The sequence below is a fragment of the Solea senegalensis genome, linkage group LG20, assembly GCF_019176455.1.
Source record: "Solea senegalensis isolate Sse05_10M linkage group LG20, IFAPA_SoseM_1, whole genome shotgun sequence".
In the NCBI taxonomy this organism is placed as follows: domain Eukaryota; kingdom Metazoa; phylum Chordata; class Actinopteri; order Pleuronectiformes; family Soleidae; genus Solea; species Solea senegalensis.
In genome coordinates, this window is record NC_058039.1 from 19,884,449 (window position 1) to 19,905,851 (window position 21,403).

The 21,403-nt window shown below is 43.0% G+C and overlaps 1 protein-coding gene across 3 annotated transcripts in view; it reads right to left on the reverse strand.

Moving 5' to 3' along the window:
• The window catches only part of trappc9 (trafficking protein particle complex subunit 9), a 154,757-nt gene that overhangs the window by 79,319 nt on the left and 54,035 nt on the right, over positions 1–21,403 (reverse strand). For all 3 annotated transcript variants that reach the window (XM_044052130.1, XM_044052128.1, XM_044052129.1), the window contains 2 exons: positions 20,169–20,287; positions 2,439–2,581 (listed from right to left, as the gene is read on the reverse strand). In XM_044052130.1, the coding sequence (XP_043908065.1) occupies positions 2,439–2,581; positions 20,169–20,287 (262 nt within the window). The remainder of the gene's footprint in view (positions 1–2,438; positions 2,582–20,168; positions 20,288–21,403) is intronic.

Below are 21,403 nucleotides of genomic sequence, written 5' to 3' on the forward strand. Positions count from 1 at the left end.
CAAACAATTACATTTTTGCATTTAAAAATACTACAAGTCAATGTTGGTGAATTGCAAACATGAAGACACGGACTAAAGACGAAGGTAAAAAAACAAAAACTTTACAAACCTGTCGATAAATAAAGATTTGTTCCCACCTGCAGCTCATTCTGCAACCTTGACTATCACCACAATATACATCTTTGACGATGTTGTCTTTCATTTCACCCATGGTAAGGCTGTCGGGATTGTTTTCCTCCAGACGGTCACACGTGGTGGAGAAGCGGCGGAGTGGGCCGCGTGGAGCTCACTGATCGAGATAGTGAGCCGTACAAAACAAAGCATTTGACTTTTCACACGTTTCCAGTATTTGGAGACGCGCTCGAGAGCCACAGCCACAGATACTGCTCGTCAGAGGGCTGTGGGTGTGGTGGAGGAGGAGGAGGAGGAGGAAGAGGAAGAGGACAGGGGAGATGACATGGTGATGGTGTGGCAGCGACCGCGGTGCATCCATCAGCCAGGACAGATTCAGCTTCAGCTTCAACGGCAGATATTATTACAGCTAATGATTCACCATTACGCCGCTGTGATCTGTCCGCCCTCACATGGGAGAGTTGGGGGACACACAACAACGCGTAAAGCCACGTGATGGTGAGAGAAAATGCACTGAATATTCATTCACTGTGTGACTGATCTGTCAGTGGTTATAACATTTGGGGTCTGGATTAGATGGCTCTAGTGTCCACAGAGAGAAATCATCAATATCTCGACAAAGAACGAAGGGGGCCGGATCGTATGGGAGATGAAATGAAACTTCAGCATTGACATTTATCACCAATTACTGTGACAAGAGCAGCGGTGAGGTTCAGCAGGGATTAAACAAGCTACTATACTCTGTAACCTGCATACATGCACGTGGGATTAAAGGGGAACCACATTTAAGTAATAGTTCAGATTATGTGAAGTTTAGTTACAGAGGTATGCACGGCCCTGGCACCTCGTACCAGCGTGAGACAGGCACCCAGGGTCTCAGTGAGAACATTTGAACACTATCTTAAAGCATAAATATGTTGATTTATCTCATTGCAACAACAGCTTTTTCCTACTTAAAACTGAGGGTTTTGTGCTTTGGAAAGTTGGAGTTTGACATTTTTTTGTTCAGATTTACTTAAGTGACACAAACAAACCAAACAAACCAAACAAAGCACAGTGGAGCAGCAGCTCCCACGTTCCTGTGAGCTACAAACACAGCCTCTTCTTCTTATGCTGGTTCTAGGCACAGAGGACGCACACAGCTACAGTACGACTGTGCGTCAGCCACTCACACAATCACACACTTTTTTTAAAAAGGCTGAACTACTCATTTCAAAGTCACTTTTAGGCAGTTCTGCATCCAAAAAACCATCGAAACGCCAACCAATTCTCAAGGAGACTAATTGGACTAAAGCAAAAGTTAACAGTTCACCTCACACTGGAGGGAAAATATGATTAAATATGAACGAGGCAGCAATGTCTGACTGAGAGATTGAGTGATGAACAAAGTTTCCTCACTCTAAGCTTATCCCAGCTCCATAATTCTGTTTGTCTGCGCGCTGAGATAATGACTAACTGAAAGTTACTAATGCACGACTGTGGTCAGCAATACTTCGACTCTGTGTGTTGATTTGTCTACTCGTGGGCACAGGGAATAATAAGCAGAACAGATTGTGGTGCGAGGTTGTGGTCATGGTCAGTGCGAGTGGCTTTTGTTTCACAGACAGGTTATAGTTGAAGACTGCACACGTTTGCAAAAGAAAATCCCCTTTTTGAAGGCGAGACATTCGCCTTCAAGCCTTTCGTCCTCGTCCTGTTGCTGCAGACATTTGTCTTCCTCCAACAGTCCAGCATGCACCACCTGTCAGTCGCTGCTTTTTCTCTTTTCTTTTTAAATCTAAGACACACCCACTGGTGATGTCACAGTTCGCAGGGAAGAACCAGGTATTTCTTGGTTCCGAACCCGTTATTTTTTCGGTCTGAATGCGCTGGCTGGTAAATTGGGTTCGGGAACCAGAACCGGCACAGAGCCCTGCCGGTGTGAAAGCCCTAAGAGTGTCCACTCACACCTGTACGTGCCGTCCTTTATGACTTTATTGGCTTATGTTGTGAAAGTTTATTCTATCTACTGGTTCAAATTCCTAACCAGAAAACTATTAACCTGGGACATGCTGTCACAAACCTGCTCCGCCCCGTCCTGGGCGAGCAACGGGACAGCAGGAGGCGTGGTCGACCCATCAAATGTGACAGGAAGATCACGCCTCCGTAACAACAGTTAACATATAAGGCACGTGACCACCTAACATCAAGGCTGAACATACAGTACACGCCCAAACTGGTTAACAAAGGTAAAGGAGAACTAACTTTCCTCTACATGGGAACAAAATGAACTAAACGGACATCATGTAGTACAGAAGAAGAGTTACCTGGTGGCAGGAAGGGTGCTGACTCTGGTGAAGAACACAGAAGGTTCCACATCGACATGGACTCCCAGAGTCAGTTCCCTGTAGTATCCCTCCACTTTGCCTGTTCCCCCAGAGTACTTGAAGTTCAGCACGGCTTCCAAAGTCTGCAGAGGGTGACAAGGGAAGAATATACATTTCAATCACACTGGTTTGTTATAAATAAATAAATTCAATTCATTTCAAAACAACTGGCTAACAATAAAAGGGTTGTGTCCCTGAAAAGAGCGGTGGAAGCTGTGGGATTGTGTTCCACGGCATCAGAGGGAGGTGGACACACACAATCACTCAGAGGTATTTTTGGAGGCACAGGACGACAAGTGGGCAAAGAACGTTGAAATAAGAAGTGGTGAGGGAACAGTAGCTGACTCAGGCAATGGGCTTGAGTGTGGGGGAAAGGGAGCATCTAAGGTCCTGCTTCTCTTCCTGTGCGGCTGAGACATCATATTTGCTGATGGAGACTCTGGCTGTGTCTTTCCTCAACAAAAATTCCCTGATTCTTTAAATGTCTTCACTCTCTCTCTCTCCCTTGTTGTGCGGCGCCAGGCCAAAGTGAAATGATGTGAAGTCTGCCAGCGCGACGTCGGGCCTATTATGACCTAATGACGGCAGCACAACACACTGGGAGAAGAGAAATGAAAACATGAGGGGAGACATTATTATGATTATTACTATTACTGTAAACCAAGCACCTGAATTCTAAATGTTCACTTATATGGAAACTGCACATCACTGGCAAATTTACCACCGCTGTAATGCAGATTTGTCACACACATCACAGAATCAAGCTCATTATCACATGTAATAGAATTGTATGATGCTCTCTGGAGGGATATGATGGCAGTGGATAACCCACAGTAAATAGGTGGTCCCTTGTGCCTTTTCCTGCTATTAGTGACAAATAATTCATTTTTAAAGGAATTAAGGAACGTTTTTTTGTTTTGTTTTGGGTTTTTTCGGCCCCATCACCTGCTGTTGTTGGCTCAGTGGAGGGTTTGGTCTCCCATCATATTGCAGTAGTACTGTCATTTTTTTAGTTAATATCTGCATGTAAAGGTTTGTCAGACAGAAATCAACAGCCTAAGTTCTACATACAGATTAAATGTTGAATCGATATTCGTTTTTAGTAGTGAGGTTGACATTTATGGGGGTGAAATGTCTCCACATGAATTGACTGCCATGAAAACTTGTGCAGATTCTCTAACTTTTCATCTTGTCCCAGCAGCCACCTTGCTACAATTCCTATGTCTCGTTCTTTGCAGAAACACCACAACCCTCAGGTTTCTATATTTCCATATCACATCAGCTGCAGATGAAACTTGCCCAGGTCGTGAATTAAATATAATAGGACAATACAGGCACAAGAGGCAGACTCGTGCTGTGTCGGCAACACAATGAAAGCAACAGCGCCGATATAAATCTCATTTGTATTGATTCACTGAAATCATTTGGGTTCCTTGGGCAGCGGAGAGACACCGTTCTAAAAAAGTCTTTATCTGAATATTTTCTCCGTATGTTGTTTGTATCGTTTGTCACACGTTTTTTTGTTGTCTAATAGAGGAGACACAATTTAGGGCACATGAACGATACTATGCGTGATGCAATCTGGTGACGTCACAGGAAGAGACGTCCGACACAAGAGTCAAGCCGAACAATGGTGAACTGTGGCTCAGTTAAAAAGACTTAACAATCCTAAAAATGTGCGTTAATCTCCAACAATGACAAGGGAAATCTCTAAAATCTCAATATTTAACAGAGGAGTCTGGTGTATTTAGCAACAGCACTGCTGACGGAGTCTGTGCTCTGGTCATGGAGGAAGTACTGAACAAATATGTCTAAATTAACTGATTCTATGAACTTTGGTGCAGGTTTAATGGGACACAAACTTTAGTTTACTGCTCCAAAAAGGTTTCTAATGGTGAGAAAATACTCAGATATCAAAGACTAAAGTAGGTGTCAGTGTTTATCATGTGAGCCTTTTGCTAAGTGGCTAAAATCTGTGTGCCTGTGTCAGTGCCACATGCTACTAAACCTCTCTTTAGCGGCATAGATTTGTGATGGTCAGAGCAGACATTTGGGAAAAGAACGGTTGTTGTTGAGCTGCCGAGTGCAGCTGCATATTCCTGTCGCTGCCTGTGAGGTAGTGATGACCTCCCCGTGACCTCCCTGAGCATCAGTGATTGTCTCAGCAACACTGTCAAACGGTGGCTGTATGTCACCGTTCTCTTCTTCTAGCCGCAGCCGACCCCCGACCCTATTTCAGTCACAGCGGGTTAAAAATAGACCTTTGCTTTAAATGAGCTGACTGTGTTAGGGAAGAGGCCAGCGGACACACACACACACACGCATTACCTTAACATCACAATTACACACAATTACCAGATTAAGGTAATAGCATTTGCCATTAGCACTAATGACCAAAACATGTGTCTCACTTGTGAGACAGAGGAGAATGTACTGAATTTACAACATGGTTGAGACATGATTTCATTTCCTCAATGGTTTACTTTTGTATTTGTGGCTTCACCTGCCTTTGTTTTAACTTTAAGCAAAAACAACTTAACGATCAGATTTAAGGTTTATTTAGCATCGCAGACCTGATTTTATCTTGAACGCCAGTCACTTTTTTTTCTTCCCCATGTCGCACAGACCCTCAGACGATGACTATCCATCACATCTGTCCACAAAGACATTTGTTTGACAATAGAGGTGGTGAAGGGTGAAGAGAACAAAAAAGGCGGAGGAAGAGGAAAAGCTAAAAGCTCTGTGAATTGTGGCACAGAGATAAGGATCTGGACACATTGTGCTGAGAAGCTTATGGCATGGCCTCCTGACAGGAATACTAAGATGGAGCATCACCGTAGGCAGACTGACACCTGCAAGGTGCCCTTTGTTGGCACAGAGCAAGTGGCCCGCCAAGGTGTTTCCTGCAGGAACACTTCACAAAGACGAGGCCGAAGTGATATCCACGTACGGTGCAGGACAAAAGTACAGCTGTCTATGGTCCCTTTGGTCTCCATCATCACATGTACCTGTATTTGTATCTGTATTCTGTGTCTGAGCTATAAAAATCATACTAGCGAGGAATCAGTCTGAACTAATCTGATTGACACAGCTGCCTGCCAACAGAAACACCACGGGACGTCATCAAATCATCACTATGTCCTGATTGTTCCAGGTGAGCCCATGCAACTTCTAACAGTCGTCGTCCAAGAGAAAATCCAACTGTGTAAAGAAATACCAGACCAATCATCCATCCATCAGTTTACTACTGCTTTATCCTCCACAGGAGGGCGCTGTGCCAATCTCAGCTGACATAGGGGACGATAGGCGGGGTCACACCCTGGACAGTTCACCAGTCCATCGCAGGGTCACACAGAGACACCTATGGTCAATTTAGAGTGCCCAATTTACCTAATCCCCATATTGCATGTTTTTGGACTGTGAGAGGAAGCCGGAGATCCCTGAGAAAAACCCCGCACACACGGGCAGAACATGTGAACATCATGTGAACATGCAGAAAGACCCTTGTTCCAACCGGGGCTCAAACCCGGGTCTTCTTGGAGACCCACAAAGGTGCCCCCAACCCCCCAGGCCAATCATACATCTGGAATCATTCACACCCCCATCTTTCACCGAAGCTCCACCCCCAAAAACACAACACAGTCATCATCTTTCTGTCATGATCCACTTTCACTGCAATTTTTTTCCCACAAAACCGTTGCTACAGACGCAGACTTTTATTTTTCAGACACCAGGAGCAAGCTGGGCTTCGGCGTCTTTGCCAGACACTCAGTGATGAGTGGATCAGAGAAGCCAGGATCCAACCTGCCTGCCATCTGGTGAGAAGACGGCCTGCTCTGCCCACTCAGCCACAACAAATGGCAGAACCAAAGTCTCATGGGATTATCCTTTACCTCCCTCATGACCCCTCAGAAGTATTATGGATTATGAATGACTGAACATGATAGTATAAAAGGGTTAATGATGCTTTGAGTACAGTTTATTAAGTCTACAAGTACAAATACAGCGGCGGTCTTCCTCCTTCCTTTCAGACAGTTGTGGAGAGTGGGAAACCCTAACATGGAGCTACTGGTTGTAAATTAAAAACTGAATTTAGAATGATGTGAAACCCCATCATCGCCATGGAAACATTGTCTTTTTATTTGTCTGGATAACTTGGACAGGTGTTTGAATGGCAGGTAGGTTACAGTGTGCTGAGATGAATGAGATAGACGCCCGTGTGTCTAATTGTCCTTAAAATGAGGCTTGACCCCTGCTTAGGCTGCATCTGTCTGGTGGCAGAGAAGAGAGCCGTCAGCCAGGAGAGCTATTCAGTGTCCTGGTGGCCCCGGCTTCTGGGGGAAAAGTGAGAAATGCCTGGAAGCCATTTAGATCCAGTATGTTCATTTAGAGTAAGGCTGTGACTGCCTCTCACATGTGCACCCTACTGTCAAGCACTGAGCACACTGCAGTGTCCACAATCATCGGAGGAATTGGCCAGAGTCGAACATCACCCTAAAGATAGCTTCATATCTAGCTGAGGTAGTGAAATAAAAATCAAGTCAGATGACTAACATGTCAAACTGTCTCCAAGATAAGTGGGAGAACTTGCAGTCCAGCTTTTCCTCCCGTACTCCCGTCTGTCACTTGTTGCCTCTAAAAGGTTCACCCATGATGCAACATGCCTGCAACAATATGAGCAAATGAGATCACTCGGTTGCCTCTTGTGCAACACTCGTCGATGTAGATCACCAACCCTGTCTCAGATGCGTCTCTCTGTGGCTAAGAGGCACTTTAATGGCACTTGCGTCCCTGAGACAGCTCGACATTATCAAGATTCTGCCGCGCTCGTTGGCAGTTGATGATTAAATGGGAGACGAGGGCCGATAAAAACTAAATATGTTCCCTATCTGACCCGGTGGTGTAATGACTCCGCAATAATCACTGGATGATGAAGTGTGAACAAGTCCTGTTTTTGGTTTGACAGCTGAAGGAGGTTTCGAGCAACTAAACCTGCTCAGTAACAAACGGGCTGCGTTCAGTCCAAAATAGCTGACAGGGGAAGGATGTTTTTTGTGGGAGTGTGGCACAGTGAAGTTTGTATTGCATGATATAATCACGTCACCAGCTCCAGAACCAACCAAAAACACAAACACCTATTGGCAACAGCACCAGAGTTTTCCACCTAATGATGGCCCTGACATTTGTGCCCATAGTGTTTATAATGTCATGCTCTACACCCTTCACTGTTAGAATTTGCCTCTGATGTGGCAATTAGGAGGGGGGGGATTTTAAAGAGAGGGGGAATAACCTGTCCAACTATGTGGGCTCTCCAACAAAGGGGGTTATATGATGTCAAGAGAGGCAAATAACACAAACTCCTTACAGCAGCTGTGCTTGAATGCATCAGACAGCTAATATGACCGTCACTGGGTTAAATACATTTCCACGTGCAGGTCATTTAAACAGAACATACCAAGTCTGGTTAAGTTTTGGTTTAGTTTGGGTTTTAATCTGTGACGCCGCCCCCACCTGCATCCACCCAATAACACAGCTCATAGCACTTCAACAACTGCAACCCTAGCTGCTATTCATTAGAATGTTACTAAAAAGAGCCTAAAAAGCCTCAGTATCCCTCTCAAAAATGTCTCAATGAGAGGAGAAGAAACATAAGCATCTGCAGTGGAGATGATAAGTCAATGTTTACAAAATAACAGAGGGAAGTTGAAAAATGCGACAATTCTTCTGCAATGATTTAAAATAGTTGAATTTTCACAGTTTCATTTGCTTATCTTTTTGTTTCTTTTGAATAGTTTTATACTCACTTTAGTAAAACCTTTGTACTTTAAATTAAACTGAAGAAACATTATATTTGGGGCCAAATGGTGGCACGGTGGTTCTGGAACTTTGCCCCATCTTCATTTGACAGGGTGCCATTCTGTTTGCATTAGTGATTAGTGAGAAGATTTCAATGCTGATCAACAACAGTGGATAATGGTGGTGTAAGAGCATGAATAAGAACAACATTCATATGGTCTATAATTCAAAAGTAATATTAATAAAATATATCTACATAAGCAGCACGACCCCGAGCATGTAATCGCAGTGGACGACGGTGGCAGTCTGACTGGAAGATGACAAACTTAGCAGAAACATAATTAGCTCGACCTCGTGTTGTAGTGTGAACATTGTATCATAATATCTTCTACAGCATAGATTCTAATTAAAGCACATAAGATGTGCTGGTCTACATTCAATTCATTTTTACATTTCAAGGCCAGTAAACACACCTACACAGAGAAAGATGTCTGCGTTTATTAATAAACTGTCCTGCTTCTTCGCTCCCGTTTGGCTTGTGTCAGGTTTATGTTCCATCGGAAACAACTTCGAGGCTCTTTTGCACGTCATACTTTCATTTCTTTTCTTAATTTCAGCAAGAGAGGCAGGACATTAGTGAGACAGTTCACACAGTCCAATCAAACCCAATAAAAACGTCTTTCCTCTTTACCTCACTGAAGCCCTTAGGTCGGACGACTTTACAAAATCTCCTTCCAAAAACATCCAGGAAACAACAGCATGGAAAACCCTTACAGTGAGGAGGAGCCAGTCCTACAGGAGACACACGCAGCTGCTAGTTTGAAGGCTATTACCACACAACAACACAAGACTCATCCAGGCTCTAGTGAACAAGGTCCGGCAGGAGTGGAGTCAGTTTTGTTTTGTTTGGTGTTTTTGACTCATTCCATTTGTGCGAAGTTAAGTGGCACACGAGAGAGAGAGAGAGAGAGAGAGAGTATTATGGCAGAATGGTTGGAGACATCGTCTGGTTGGCAGACCACAATGCCTTGAGGGACTGGTGCAAGCTTGCCAGGGTGGTCACTGTCAATATCAACAAAGGGACACAACATTCCCAAATCAACCAGTCTTACATGTGAAAGCCTGTCCAAGAAAGCGAGGTTGGTTAAGGGAAGACGGAAGGTGTAATTCAACTCCCTGCCGTGGGTTTTCTTAGAGACGTCACGCCATCAAAAAATAAACAGGTAAAACTTAGCCTTGATAATAAATCCTCAGAGTAAGTTGAAATTATGAGATAAAAAGTCAGAATTATGAGATAAAAAGTCATAAGTATGAGAAATTATAAGATAAAAAGTTGAAATCATGGGATAAAAAGTCATAAATATGAGATAAAAAGTTGAAATTATGTATGTTGCATCATTCATCTGAAAACAGGTTCTGTCAAGCAATACTATCAGACCTGACTGAGGGAAGGTTGTGTATACAGCAGCGACGGGCAGGAAGCATTTATCCCATCAAACTTGATTGAGTCGTGTGGTTTTGCTGTTGCTGATTAATGTAGCAAACTTGTGCACATTAGCTCCATGTGTTAGCTGATAGTTAGCAGAAGATTGGCTTCTTTGCTATGAGTGAACCTTCGTATCAGCTTTGTTCTTTCAGCTTGTGCCCTGCTCCATTCATAATTCAGTAATTCCACATTATGGAACTTTGTGAGAAGTTGACCAGAACATGTTTCTCTCTCTTTTCTGGACATAACACAAGGTCCAAGGTACAGTATGCTACAATACAATCCATTTCCATCGCCTGTAGTGATTGATAATTGGTGATAAGTGAGCGGTGACCTATAAAAGTGAAGCCCAGGTGTGTCTCCCTGACATGCACACAAGTGCTTCCTGTGACTTCCCGTCACAATAAAAGAACCATTTCATCCAAAGTAATTCGATTTTTTTCTCCGAGTGTTGACTAATTCACTTACAACTGGTTAAATCTGATCACAGGTTGTGAGTCATGGGGAGAGAGGGAGGGAAGAGGATGAACAGCACCAATACATTATGTCGGGGAGAGTAACATCTGCGAGATTTGGATAAGATAACCAATTGTGATGATTCTGAAACATTTATGTTGTGCATCTTAAAATGTCAGGGAATAATAAAACTGTCAAACTGCAGCCTTTGCAATTTCTCTGTTTCCATTGCAATGTGAAAATGATGAACTGTTCACTGCATCCCACACAGGCACACATGTGATTATCCATGTTCACGTGTATCAGAGGTCAACACAGTGCTCCAAACCACTGATGTTTTACGTAACCTTTTGGTTCCAACGCAGGTGTCGCACCATTTACCAGCTGGAACATCTACACGGGAAGAACATCTACAGGGAGACGTCTTACATCACCCCCTGACCCCCACTGCTGTCTCACAGCAGATCATGACCAGTCAAGCATGGAAATGTGAAGTCAGCATCAAAGATGGGACCAGAAGAGGTGAACGCCACCAGCTTCAAAGCCTTAAACAATGAAAAGATGAATTGCCTGGTGATGCATGACTAGACATTTACACAAAGATGAAACACACACTCACAGGTTTGAGCAGCTATTCTTCTCAGGACACCGTGTTGACTTCCAATCGGTTGGACCTTAACCATAACCAGTAATGTCCTAACCACAACTTAACTACTATTCAAATCTTAGCCCTAAACTTAAACCAGGTTCTCAGAAATCAGGTTAAGATTGAGTCTACCGGTCCTGACAAGGTCAGCGTTTCATCACCAGACAGACACTGATTCACAGTGTCCTGTGAAATGAAAAAGCAGGTATGGTGGATGGTGTAGCATGGTGGTATGTGTGTGTGTGTATATATATATATATATACATACATATACATATATATATATACATATATATATATACACATATACATATATACACACATATATGTATATATATATATATATATATATATATATACACACATACACACACAACATCCATCCTGTTAAGGCTGGCAGTGGTGCAGCTGAGTGTGACGTGATCAACACCGGTTCAGTCATCAAGTGTGATGGCATATGGTGCCACGCTTGGCCTGACTCGCTGGATTTCACACATGGATTCAAGTCCAGTAAGCATGATGAGACGCTTGATTCTCTTCTAATTTCACCCACTCCCACACCCACACCCACACCCACACTCACATACACACACATGCACAGAGAACAACAGAACCGGATCATGACCTTTACAAGTAAGGTCTGTTAACCCGAGCAATCTGTAGCTTCTTGTACATTTTTTGGGATTGTGTGGGAAGGTTTTAGTCTTTGAACAGATTTTTAATAAGCATTATACATACACACAGTAAAATATATATTAGTGACCTAAAGACGAATATCACCTGGATGATAGCATCTTACTAAACCTACAGTTAGGGAAAGGCCATATTTTGGTTTAAAGCATGTATGTGTGTATACTTTGTCAGGAGGAAATGATATTTATCATAATAGTCCAAATAAAAACTTTAAGATTTCAATGCTAGATAATGTCACCTAGCTTCCTCCATCTCTCCCATCCCAGTTATCTAAAAGAACCAGTGTTATCTTCCATGACTGCTGGATAAAGCTTAACCATAAAAATGGAACTCTAGATCATAAGAGGCCAATAATGGCGTTTACCGATGGAGGGAAGGAAGGAAGTAAGGAACAACTACGCTAGTAAAGTGAGACGCACGCTAACTTTAGGTCAAGGAACTATTCCCAGTTCTCTGAAACATGAGCGAGGCAGTGAGATTCCAAAAACAAAATGTTGAAAGAGACGGCACGGGAGAAATCTGTGGTCGCAGGGCTGAAACAGTTACAGTTACTAATGAATCCATTATTAAATGAACTATTTTGATAACTGATGAGTCGCTTTGAAGCTTTATTCATGATTAAAACAAGATTTCTAAACGTTTCAGCTTCTTAAATGTGAAGATTTTCTTCGTTTCTTTGCTCCATAAAACAAAAAAATCATTAGAAGTGAATCATTTTTTTTTCCACGTTTGACAAACACTGATCTACATTTCTTAACGTTTTATGGACCAAATGTTTACTTGATTAATCATGAAAATAATCAACAGATTAAGTGATTATGCCTAATTAATACATGGACATTTTTCACTCTCCTTGAGCTGGGGTAACTTTTAATGATCAGCCTCACCTTTTTAATTCTTAAAGAAACATATAGATATTATTATTGTAATAATAACACATTTTATTTATTGAGAGTGCCTTTCTTATGCACAGTTATTACTTCTATGATAAACAGACAGTCAATTAAAAGGCCAAGTTTAAATGTCAGTACTTCCTCTGAACTCCTAAAGAGATTTCACTGGAGTCTAAAGAGCCACGCGGCAAAGCGCTCAAACAACTGTTGCTTATCCCAATTGGGTCGTCTCACCACAGCTAATAAAAAGCTGGTGCATTTTTACATAAACACTAATGAGGAAGACAAATAATAATAATAAAAGAGGTTATTCCTGGAGCTATGATCTTACCGGACCATCACTTTGACACATGAGGCCTGTGGAGGCACATCTGTGCTGAAAGAACAGCTTCAGGTCTTCACCAGCAGCTCGTCTTCCTCCGTGTGCCTGCTCTGTATAACACTGCATTCAAGGCCAGTGAGCACAAGCGCCACAGGAAATCAAGCATGCACATTTACAATTTACTCCAATATTAATCTTCCTCAAATCTTAAAAGGTTCCATTTTAATGAGTTCCGTGTGTAGCCGGCAGCTACCGCGCTAATCCACACTCCAGTCGTCGCAAAGCCTCACACACAAATCATACACGTACCACTCAACGTTTGCAGGTGTTGAGCAGAAATAAATGATTGAATTATACACTCTATTATCACCAGGTGTAATGACAGCCATGCTCGAGAAACGGCGAGGCTCATAATCACCTCTGGGCTTATCCCACCGCTACCTGGAACATGGAGGATTAAAATAGTGACAGTGACGGAGGCAGATGCAAAAATAAAGAGTAAAATAATTCTACCAATCCCTGTGGGTTCACAGTCCCCCCACCCCCCCCACCTCAGACACCATCCATCTTCCTTTTTCCCTAATGTTTCCTCCTGTCATCTATCACCGGGGCACATGGGAGATGTTGCGTCTTGTTGTTGTAGCCTGAAGAAAACAGGCAGCCGTATACAGCACAGCTGCGGCGTGCAGCTGAACAACCACATCCAAAGTCAGTGAGGTCTGTGTGCTGTGTGCAGGTGAATTAACCACTGCAGAGTAAAGCAGCTTGTAGGGGTATTTTGGCAAACAGCCAGGTGGTGTTTGTTTTCTCTGTGTGTGTGTGTGTGTGTGTGTGAGAGAGAGGATGAGCCTTCATCATAATCACTGCACCTTTTCATTTGTCTTAAATTATCTTACATTTCTTAAAAAAAACGTCCCAGGACTTGATGTCAAAAAATCTAAAAATAGCCACAGACTGACTTCTCTTGGCGCCCTGAGAGGATGGATGGGATGTTTAGTGCTTTTGTTTTTTCCCCTGCTGTGGTGTCAGCAGAGAGATTTTTGTTAAATAAGACTAAAGCTTCCACAGAGAGGAGCCGGCTGTCAGAATCCCCACAAGACGGAGAGGAGAAGCTCCGTGATACAACTCTGGAGAAGTTATTCTCCTTTGTTTTGGGAAGTGCTACCAAGTCATAGAGTTAGATTGTGTTCACAGATGCAGTGTGATGAGTCTGTTGATGAGCATTGGTCTCTGTGGACTGATGGCATCACTCACACCAGACACAAGCAAAGACGTTTGGTTGCACGTGAAGCCTGAGCAGAGGTTGACTCCACTCTCTGTACGGCTGGATAAACACCAATAAAACCATATTGACTTGTTTGACCTGTGGCTACAAACAACAGCAGACCTAATCAACAACACCTACAAGGCAACAGCGCGCAGGTGCATCCATATCTTCATCGTATCTGTGGTGGAAATTATTAATTAGTAATTATGCAATCAACAGGTGGACAAGATGGCTGCCTCATTTCTAAACGTGGAGAGATGGAAGGCTGAGGTCTCAAACGTGGCCCCCGAATCGATTATAATGCGGCCCTCGACTTCCTGTTGAGTTTAAGGCCGTGGTCACGATTAGCTTTTTTGTTTGTCTTGGGCAAAAAAGTTCCCACCAAGTTTCGTGAAATTCGGCGCTATGCAAATATCACATTTTCACCAGAACTGACCTCCACGCAAAGTTTCCAGAGTCTTTAAGCACGTTAACCCCCTCAACAATGACCACATATCACGGAAGAATAATAATAATCTCTGTTTCATAAAAAACTTAATACCAAAGTGTTCACTTTGCACAAAAGGAAGCAGATAAAATACAAAACACCCGCACTGAGCTGGAATCATTTCAAACGGACATAAATAGACGGCTAGATCAACGATCCGTGTAAAAACACCACACGTCTACTCGCGGGATATTAATGTGCTGTGTTCACTTAGCTCAGTAATGAACTCGCACTTATTAGCCTTCAATTAGGTTCAAATGTTCACCGTGCGTGTGGAAGGAACGGCGTGACGGATCAGAGGGAACAAATATCTAAACCCTGAACTGGGGCAGAAAGAAATGATTTGGTTTCCTTTCACACTGGAGCAGACAGCTGTGGCAGTTATAAATATCTGGATCACGAGGTGCGATCTGTATCTGTGAAGAGAGCTGAACTACCACCGGCAGGGCTGGGCTCCTAAAAATAGCACCAGCAGTCACAGCAGCACCCCAACTCCACTGGATTAGATTAGCCCTGAAGAAGCACGTGTGTGTGTGTGTGTGTGTGCGCACAGAGGCACATTTCATTGATGGAAATGCTTAGATGTAGTTTTCTGAAGTGCGGTCCAGTCTCTCCTTTTATCACCATAAGGTTAACGTCTTGGCATATTACTGCAGGACTGGGTGCTAATAAAATTATAATACATAGAATCACCACAGTATCTAAAAACTCAGCTTCATGATACGGTCGTTACAGGGTGCACATATTATAAAACGTTAAATATACAGTATGCTTCTACTCACTGATGATTCGGACAATTCCATTTAATGGACAAAAAGAAAGACGTCCCTTTAAAGAAGATAAAGAGGCTGTAGTCAAATATGTGACGCAGCACCAGCCCAGACCCTCAGTACCATGAATGATTAGCTTCAGCGAACCATTATTCTCTCAATTCATCGAGTAATCGTTCGGTCTAGGGCTGCAACGACTAGTCGATTGAATTAAAAATCAATTATTAAAATAGCTGAGCACTAATTTAATACACATACAGCTGCTAGCCCCTAATATGAGGCAGTAAGGGCCATTAAGCTAAGCTAAGAAGAAGAAGAAGAGAGGCACGGCAGCACAACATCGCTGCATGGAGCCTTGGGTGAAGGAGAGTGACGGTAAGTTCTTAGTGAGTTCATTTATCCGAATAATAATCGATTCATGGAAAAAAAAAAAACTGGAAATGACGATGTTCTCAAATGTCTTGTTTTTGTCCACAAACCAAAATGATTCCGTTTCTAAAGATTTCTTTGTTTATATGGAGCAAAGAAAGCAGGAAATATTCACATGTATCAAAAATCTTGTTTTAATCATGAAAACAGATTCATTCATTCATTAATAATCGCTTCATCTATGAATGATGCGAGCGTGATCATACCTATAACCCTTTTGCTGTGAAGAGTCTTCACATGTACAAAACTTTTACTTAATCATCTATTTGTTGGGTTCATTAGAATCATTGATATTCATCAGTCGCGCCACATATTTCTTATTCTCTTCACATTCTGAGCCGCTCTGAAATACCTCTGACACATTACCGGCGTGTCCTGGAGTAACATGATACTGAAATGACTTCATTTCATTTCCTATTCGAGGTGCATTTCATGTGAGAAATGGTTCACTTTGAGAGTGGAGGAAGCCCAGACTAATATGAGGCCACCTCTCCGCCCTCAGAGGAGCAAGTACACTCTACATTCTTGAAGCACTTTCTGTATTGCTCACCCTAAAATTGTGACGAGCGCAGTTTTTGCGAGACTCTGGACATTTGGTGCTTTGCAGATAATTGCCCGGCGTGTCATCGCTTCATCTATGCGAGGAAGAAGGCGGGTTCTCGGGAAGGTAAAGCGTGTGAGCAGAGCTGCACAGAGGTGGGATTACGTTCTCTTACCCTCAGATCACCTGCAGCTGCAGCGATCGGCACATGCTCACATGCAGATACAGTGAAAACATGAGGGACACAGCGGCAGTCACCAGGTGAGAGGAGCGAGTGACGGGGTGTCAGATACGCCAAGTTGTGGACGTGAACTCGCTCCCCTGTGGGGGATGAGTCACGTAAATAATTGGCAAAGCCAACACGTCAGAGAGGCTGGACCTCCTTCACCTGCGGTGGATCCTCACTCCACACGAGCAGAATACACAGACGCTCGCGGCGCGGTGGGAGGGTTCGGGGAAAAAACGTCTGCTGAGACTGACTGATGAAAGGTCGGTCGGATAACCACATTCTCATTCTCTGGCTCCTTCTGCGCTGATTACAGATCAGTTTGTGATTGATTGCACTTACTCATAGTCAACTAGCTCAGGTGCACACGCCAAGAAGTTCCACTGCCAGAATATTGAGCACATGGACGCTCAGAGATCACGGGGAGGAACCTCGGGAAGGAAAAGGCATTGTTTGTTTCCGTCGGTCAACTTTGGGTTTAAATGATAGTTCAGGGTCAATCACATGTGAGATGCTCTCTGGATCTGTCTCCTGTGAACACATGAGACTGGTTCTGGATCTTCCCTCACCTTCTATTCAAAGAACACAACATTGTATGTGTTAAAAATGACATTTTTAGTCCTAATGTACAGATTTGTGGACGGTTGTTTGTCTCTATGTGGCCCTGTGATGGACTGTGTCAGCTGGGATTGGCACCAGCGACCCTCATGTGGAGGATAGTGATAGAAGGTGAGTGAGTGAGTGAGTGAGTGTACAGATGAGTGTGTGCTAGAGTGACAAGGAGAGTCAAACAATGCTGAAAAATGACAGTGTTTGTCAAATTTGGAAATGACGATGTTCTCAAACGTCATGTTTTTGTCCACAAACTATTGAGTTTGAATGATTTCTTTTTTATATGGAGCAAAGAAACAGAGAAAATATTCACATTTAAGACGCTTCCGTTTTCATTAATGATAAGCCAGAACAGATGTAGGACATTAAATGAAGGCTAGTATACGTTCACCACTTCATCTCACAGTTTCAAGTTGGTGAAAGGCTGATTAACAGAGCGTGTGGCTTTGTACTCGCTTCAACTGACAAACCTAAGGTTCTGATATGCATGGAACAAGGCAGCCGGTTCATTTGCACGTAATAAAAATGAGATCTCATTCAATCACGTTCCAAAACACAAAAATACTCTTAAGATATGCAGCGACAGAGGAGTTCAAAGAGAGCGCTACAAGCTTCAGATGGGCACTTCCTGTTAAGAAATGGAAGGTCACAACACCATTTGACAATTTCGAGGAAGCCTTCATTTTGGCTGTGTCCATGTTTGATTATGCCAGTTCTTTTGTTTTTCTCGTCCCTTGTTCATCTGTGGAGTGCACTCACGGCACAGTTAGGGTTAGGGAAAGGTCATGGGTGGGTGAGGAGAAATCCCAAGTCAGACAAAATCCCACAGCAGCTCCATCAACAGGAGCTTTCACCTCCTCATATCAGCTCAAACATGTTGAACAAGTCGTCAACAACGATGGATCCTGCAGCTGGAAATAACACACACACACACACACACACAGGCAGAAGAAGAAAGAAAAGGAATCCCCTCCGCTGTACGTCTACAAAATGAAAGCAGTGAGTGCTCCACATCTTTACAACCTGCTTGAAGGCAAAACACGAGTCCTTATGTAATTCACTTTGCTTTGACCGTGGTTCCGACACGGTGTTCTGTGATGAAACACAGCGCCGTCACTCAGACGCCGCTGCCTTTAATAAGCCCTGTACACTGATTAAAATGCCCGGCTGGTGTTTAACAACGGCTGATTACGTCTTTCCACTGCCTGTCTAAACCAGGCTGTGCAATCAGTCCAAAGGGAGATGCTGCTGCACGGCATGAGGGGCATTAACATAAATGAATACATGACCCGATACTTACCTGACACAAATGGAAGAACGGCTTTTTGTACACACAAAGTCGTCACTTCCTATGCTCTGATCTGAACGTTAGTCATCAGTGCAGATTTATCACAAACAAGAGAAGAAGAAGAAGAAGAAGAAGAAGAGGAAGAAGAGGGGGTTCCTCTGGTTATCAAAGGTAAAAACACAGCGGGCGGCAGCAACGTGTCACAGCTGGCGCGGCTGTTTTGCTGTGTGACCCTCAGCGGGGAGACACGGTCAGCACGCCCATCTCTACCTCTCACTCATCCATAAGACCTCCACAAAACCTTCTTCCCCGCTGATCCGCTCAACCTAATGCATTTTCATTCTGCCCGTCTCCATCTGGCCTCTTTTCCTCCCGAGCCACACAATCTCTTTTTCCACCCTTTTCACCCTTTGCAGTTTTGCACGCACACACACACACACACACAGAGAGACTGTAAAGACTTTCTTCTTATTTTTCTGTGGCTGTGTTGCTCTGAGCTCTGGGTTCTGATTCAAGGATCCGAGTGCATCTGTGGCCAAGGAGACGACAGTTCAAGCATATACCAAAAGCTATGACGGAGTATTAGTGTCAACAAACGTAACTTCTTTTCATAAATAACGTGAATAATTATGAAATTAAAGTCATTACAATTCAAGCAACATCTCAGACGATCAGCTGCAAACCTGCGTGAGTATCTGGTGAAGTTACATTTGGATTTTTGGGCTTCACAAATAAAGAAACACTTTAGAAATACCACATTATCTTTAGCGTCAGGACTTTTGTGAAAGAAACTGAGTTTGTTTTCCTGGAGGAAACCATCTCTTCTGTGGAGGAGGAAATGGCTGCTAGCGGCCGACTACAAGTGTAACGCTGCTGCTGTTTAATAATAATACATTAGATTATTCTCGTAATATTACAACTTTATTGTGATAAAATGATATTATAATAATAATAATATATAATAATTAGTGCTGGGCCGTTAACGGCGTTAACGTGCTGCGTTAACGGCGATAAGAAAATTATCGCCGTTAATCTATTCTCAAAGTTGGGTCTGGGACCTGGGTCCACATAGTGAGCAAGCTATGAATTTCACTTTGATATGTTAGCGCGGATGTATACCTGGCCCAGAAGGCTCTGACCTGGCTGAGCGCGGATGTAGGTAACGTTACGTTATGTAATTTATTGTCATTTTTTGTTTTATAACGGTCTATGTAATTTACCACGGTGAAAATGGTTTCAGGTTGGATATCCAACCGTCGCGTCCGACAACTGTCTGAATGAATATCCAACCTGAAACTAACTTCACGCGGTATAGCTTTAGCTAACGTTATCAACGTTTTGCTGATTAGTTGCTGATAGTTGCCTACTACTACTAGCAATCTTACTCTGATATACTTTTTCTGTCCTACTCCTAATGTTAGGTGTGATGAAAACAGAGGAGCGCCACTTAGCAGAAGAAGAATTCAAATGAGCCATTTTAATCTAGATTAATCTAGATTAACTCCAAGATTGCAGTGAGATTAATCTAGATTAAAAAAATTAATCTATGCCCAGCTCTAATAATAATATTTCCCCTGTAAGTGCGTAAAGACACAGTGCACATGTGCTTCATGAGACGAGAGATACAGAGCCGTGGTAAGACGGTTAAATAAGACAACCGAAGACAGATAATGTTTTCCCAGGAAAGAAGACTTGCTTGCGTCTTGATTCAGGACTTTTTTTTTCTAAGGTATTTTACTAAGGCTTTTCTTCACTTACCTTGACGTGGGTATATTCTGCTTTGCCAGATTCACTGTTGACAGACTTGGTCTCAGATCTGGATTTGAGGACTTGGCGTAGTGGACTGGAGATCGGCAGTCCCGTCACACTGATCCCATCTGAAAAAGACATTGCAGAACGTCAGTGTCTGAGCAGAGGATCACAGCGAACTGGGATCTCCTGTCGAGAGACATAAACAGATGCAAATACACTGTAGAACCAACACAGAACAGCTTACAGGACAGCGTGTGGCTGCACAAGCGCACATTTGCACAAGTTTATTTATTATTTATTTATTAGATACACCATGTGGCCAGAGCGGAGGCACGCTAAGGTATGAGATGCATACAGCGGATCCTCACAGCGGTTATGGTAGTCGTAGTGACACTGATTCTGCTTCACGGTCATGCATTTGTACAGACATAAATAAATAAATACATAAAGGTAGTGTAACTGTATTCAAGTAGCCAAGGCTTTATTTATGCTTTAGCCCATTCCTTAATGACTGAAAGGGCAATTTTCTATGAAATCGTAGATATTTTTAGTACTTAAACCTGACAATACATGAATATACTGTGTAAATACCATGTTTCCTACTTTTAATGGAGCACTTGCTTTTAGCTCTAAGAATTCTTACAGCTCCTGTACTGTATAAGCATGTGGAATCATTTTATCTTCATGACTTTGAGATAAAAGAAATAAGAGCCAGTGTTTGTGGACACAGGCGCAGCTGCACTATCAGCAGCTATGTTAGGCTCCAGCACAGGGGCTGCTGCTGCTGCTGCTGCTGCTGCTCTCAACCCACCCAGACAATACTCAAAAAAAAAAGGATGACGCCTAGAGCTCACACGCTGACGTCAAAGAAATCAAATCGCTCTCTGACGTCAATAGAATCCAAAAACCTGCAATTTTCCCTAAGAGATTAGAAATTACCAGCCTTTGCAGCAGCAGCCGCGGCGGCAGTGGCACAGGCGTTGGACTCGGGATAGATGTGTTCACAGACCGTCAAATGACAAAAGCTACAGGGTAAGCTGCTAGAAATGGATTTTACCAAGACTCAAAATCAGGTGGATTGGATATGATACAGAGGAGGAGGAGTGTGTGTTAGAAACAAACAGATATGGCAAAAAAATTGATAAATGAAATGGAAAATATGGATATCTCTTATTGACACGATGGATTATGAAACCTGCCTACAGCACCATTGACTTTAGATATTCTACTCACTCTTGATA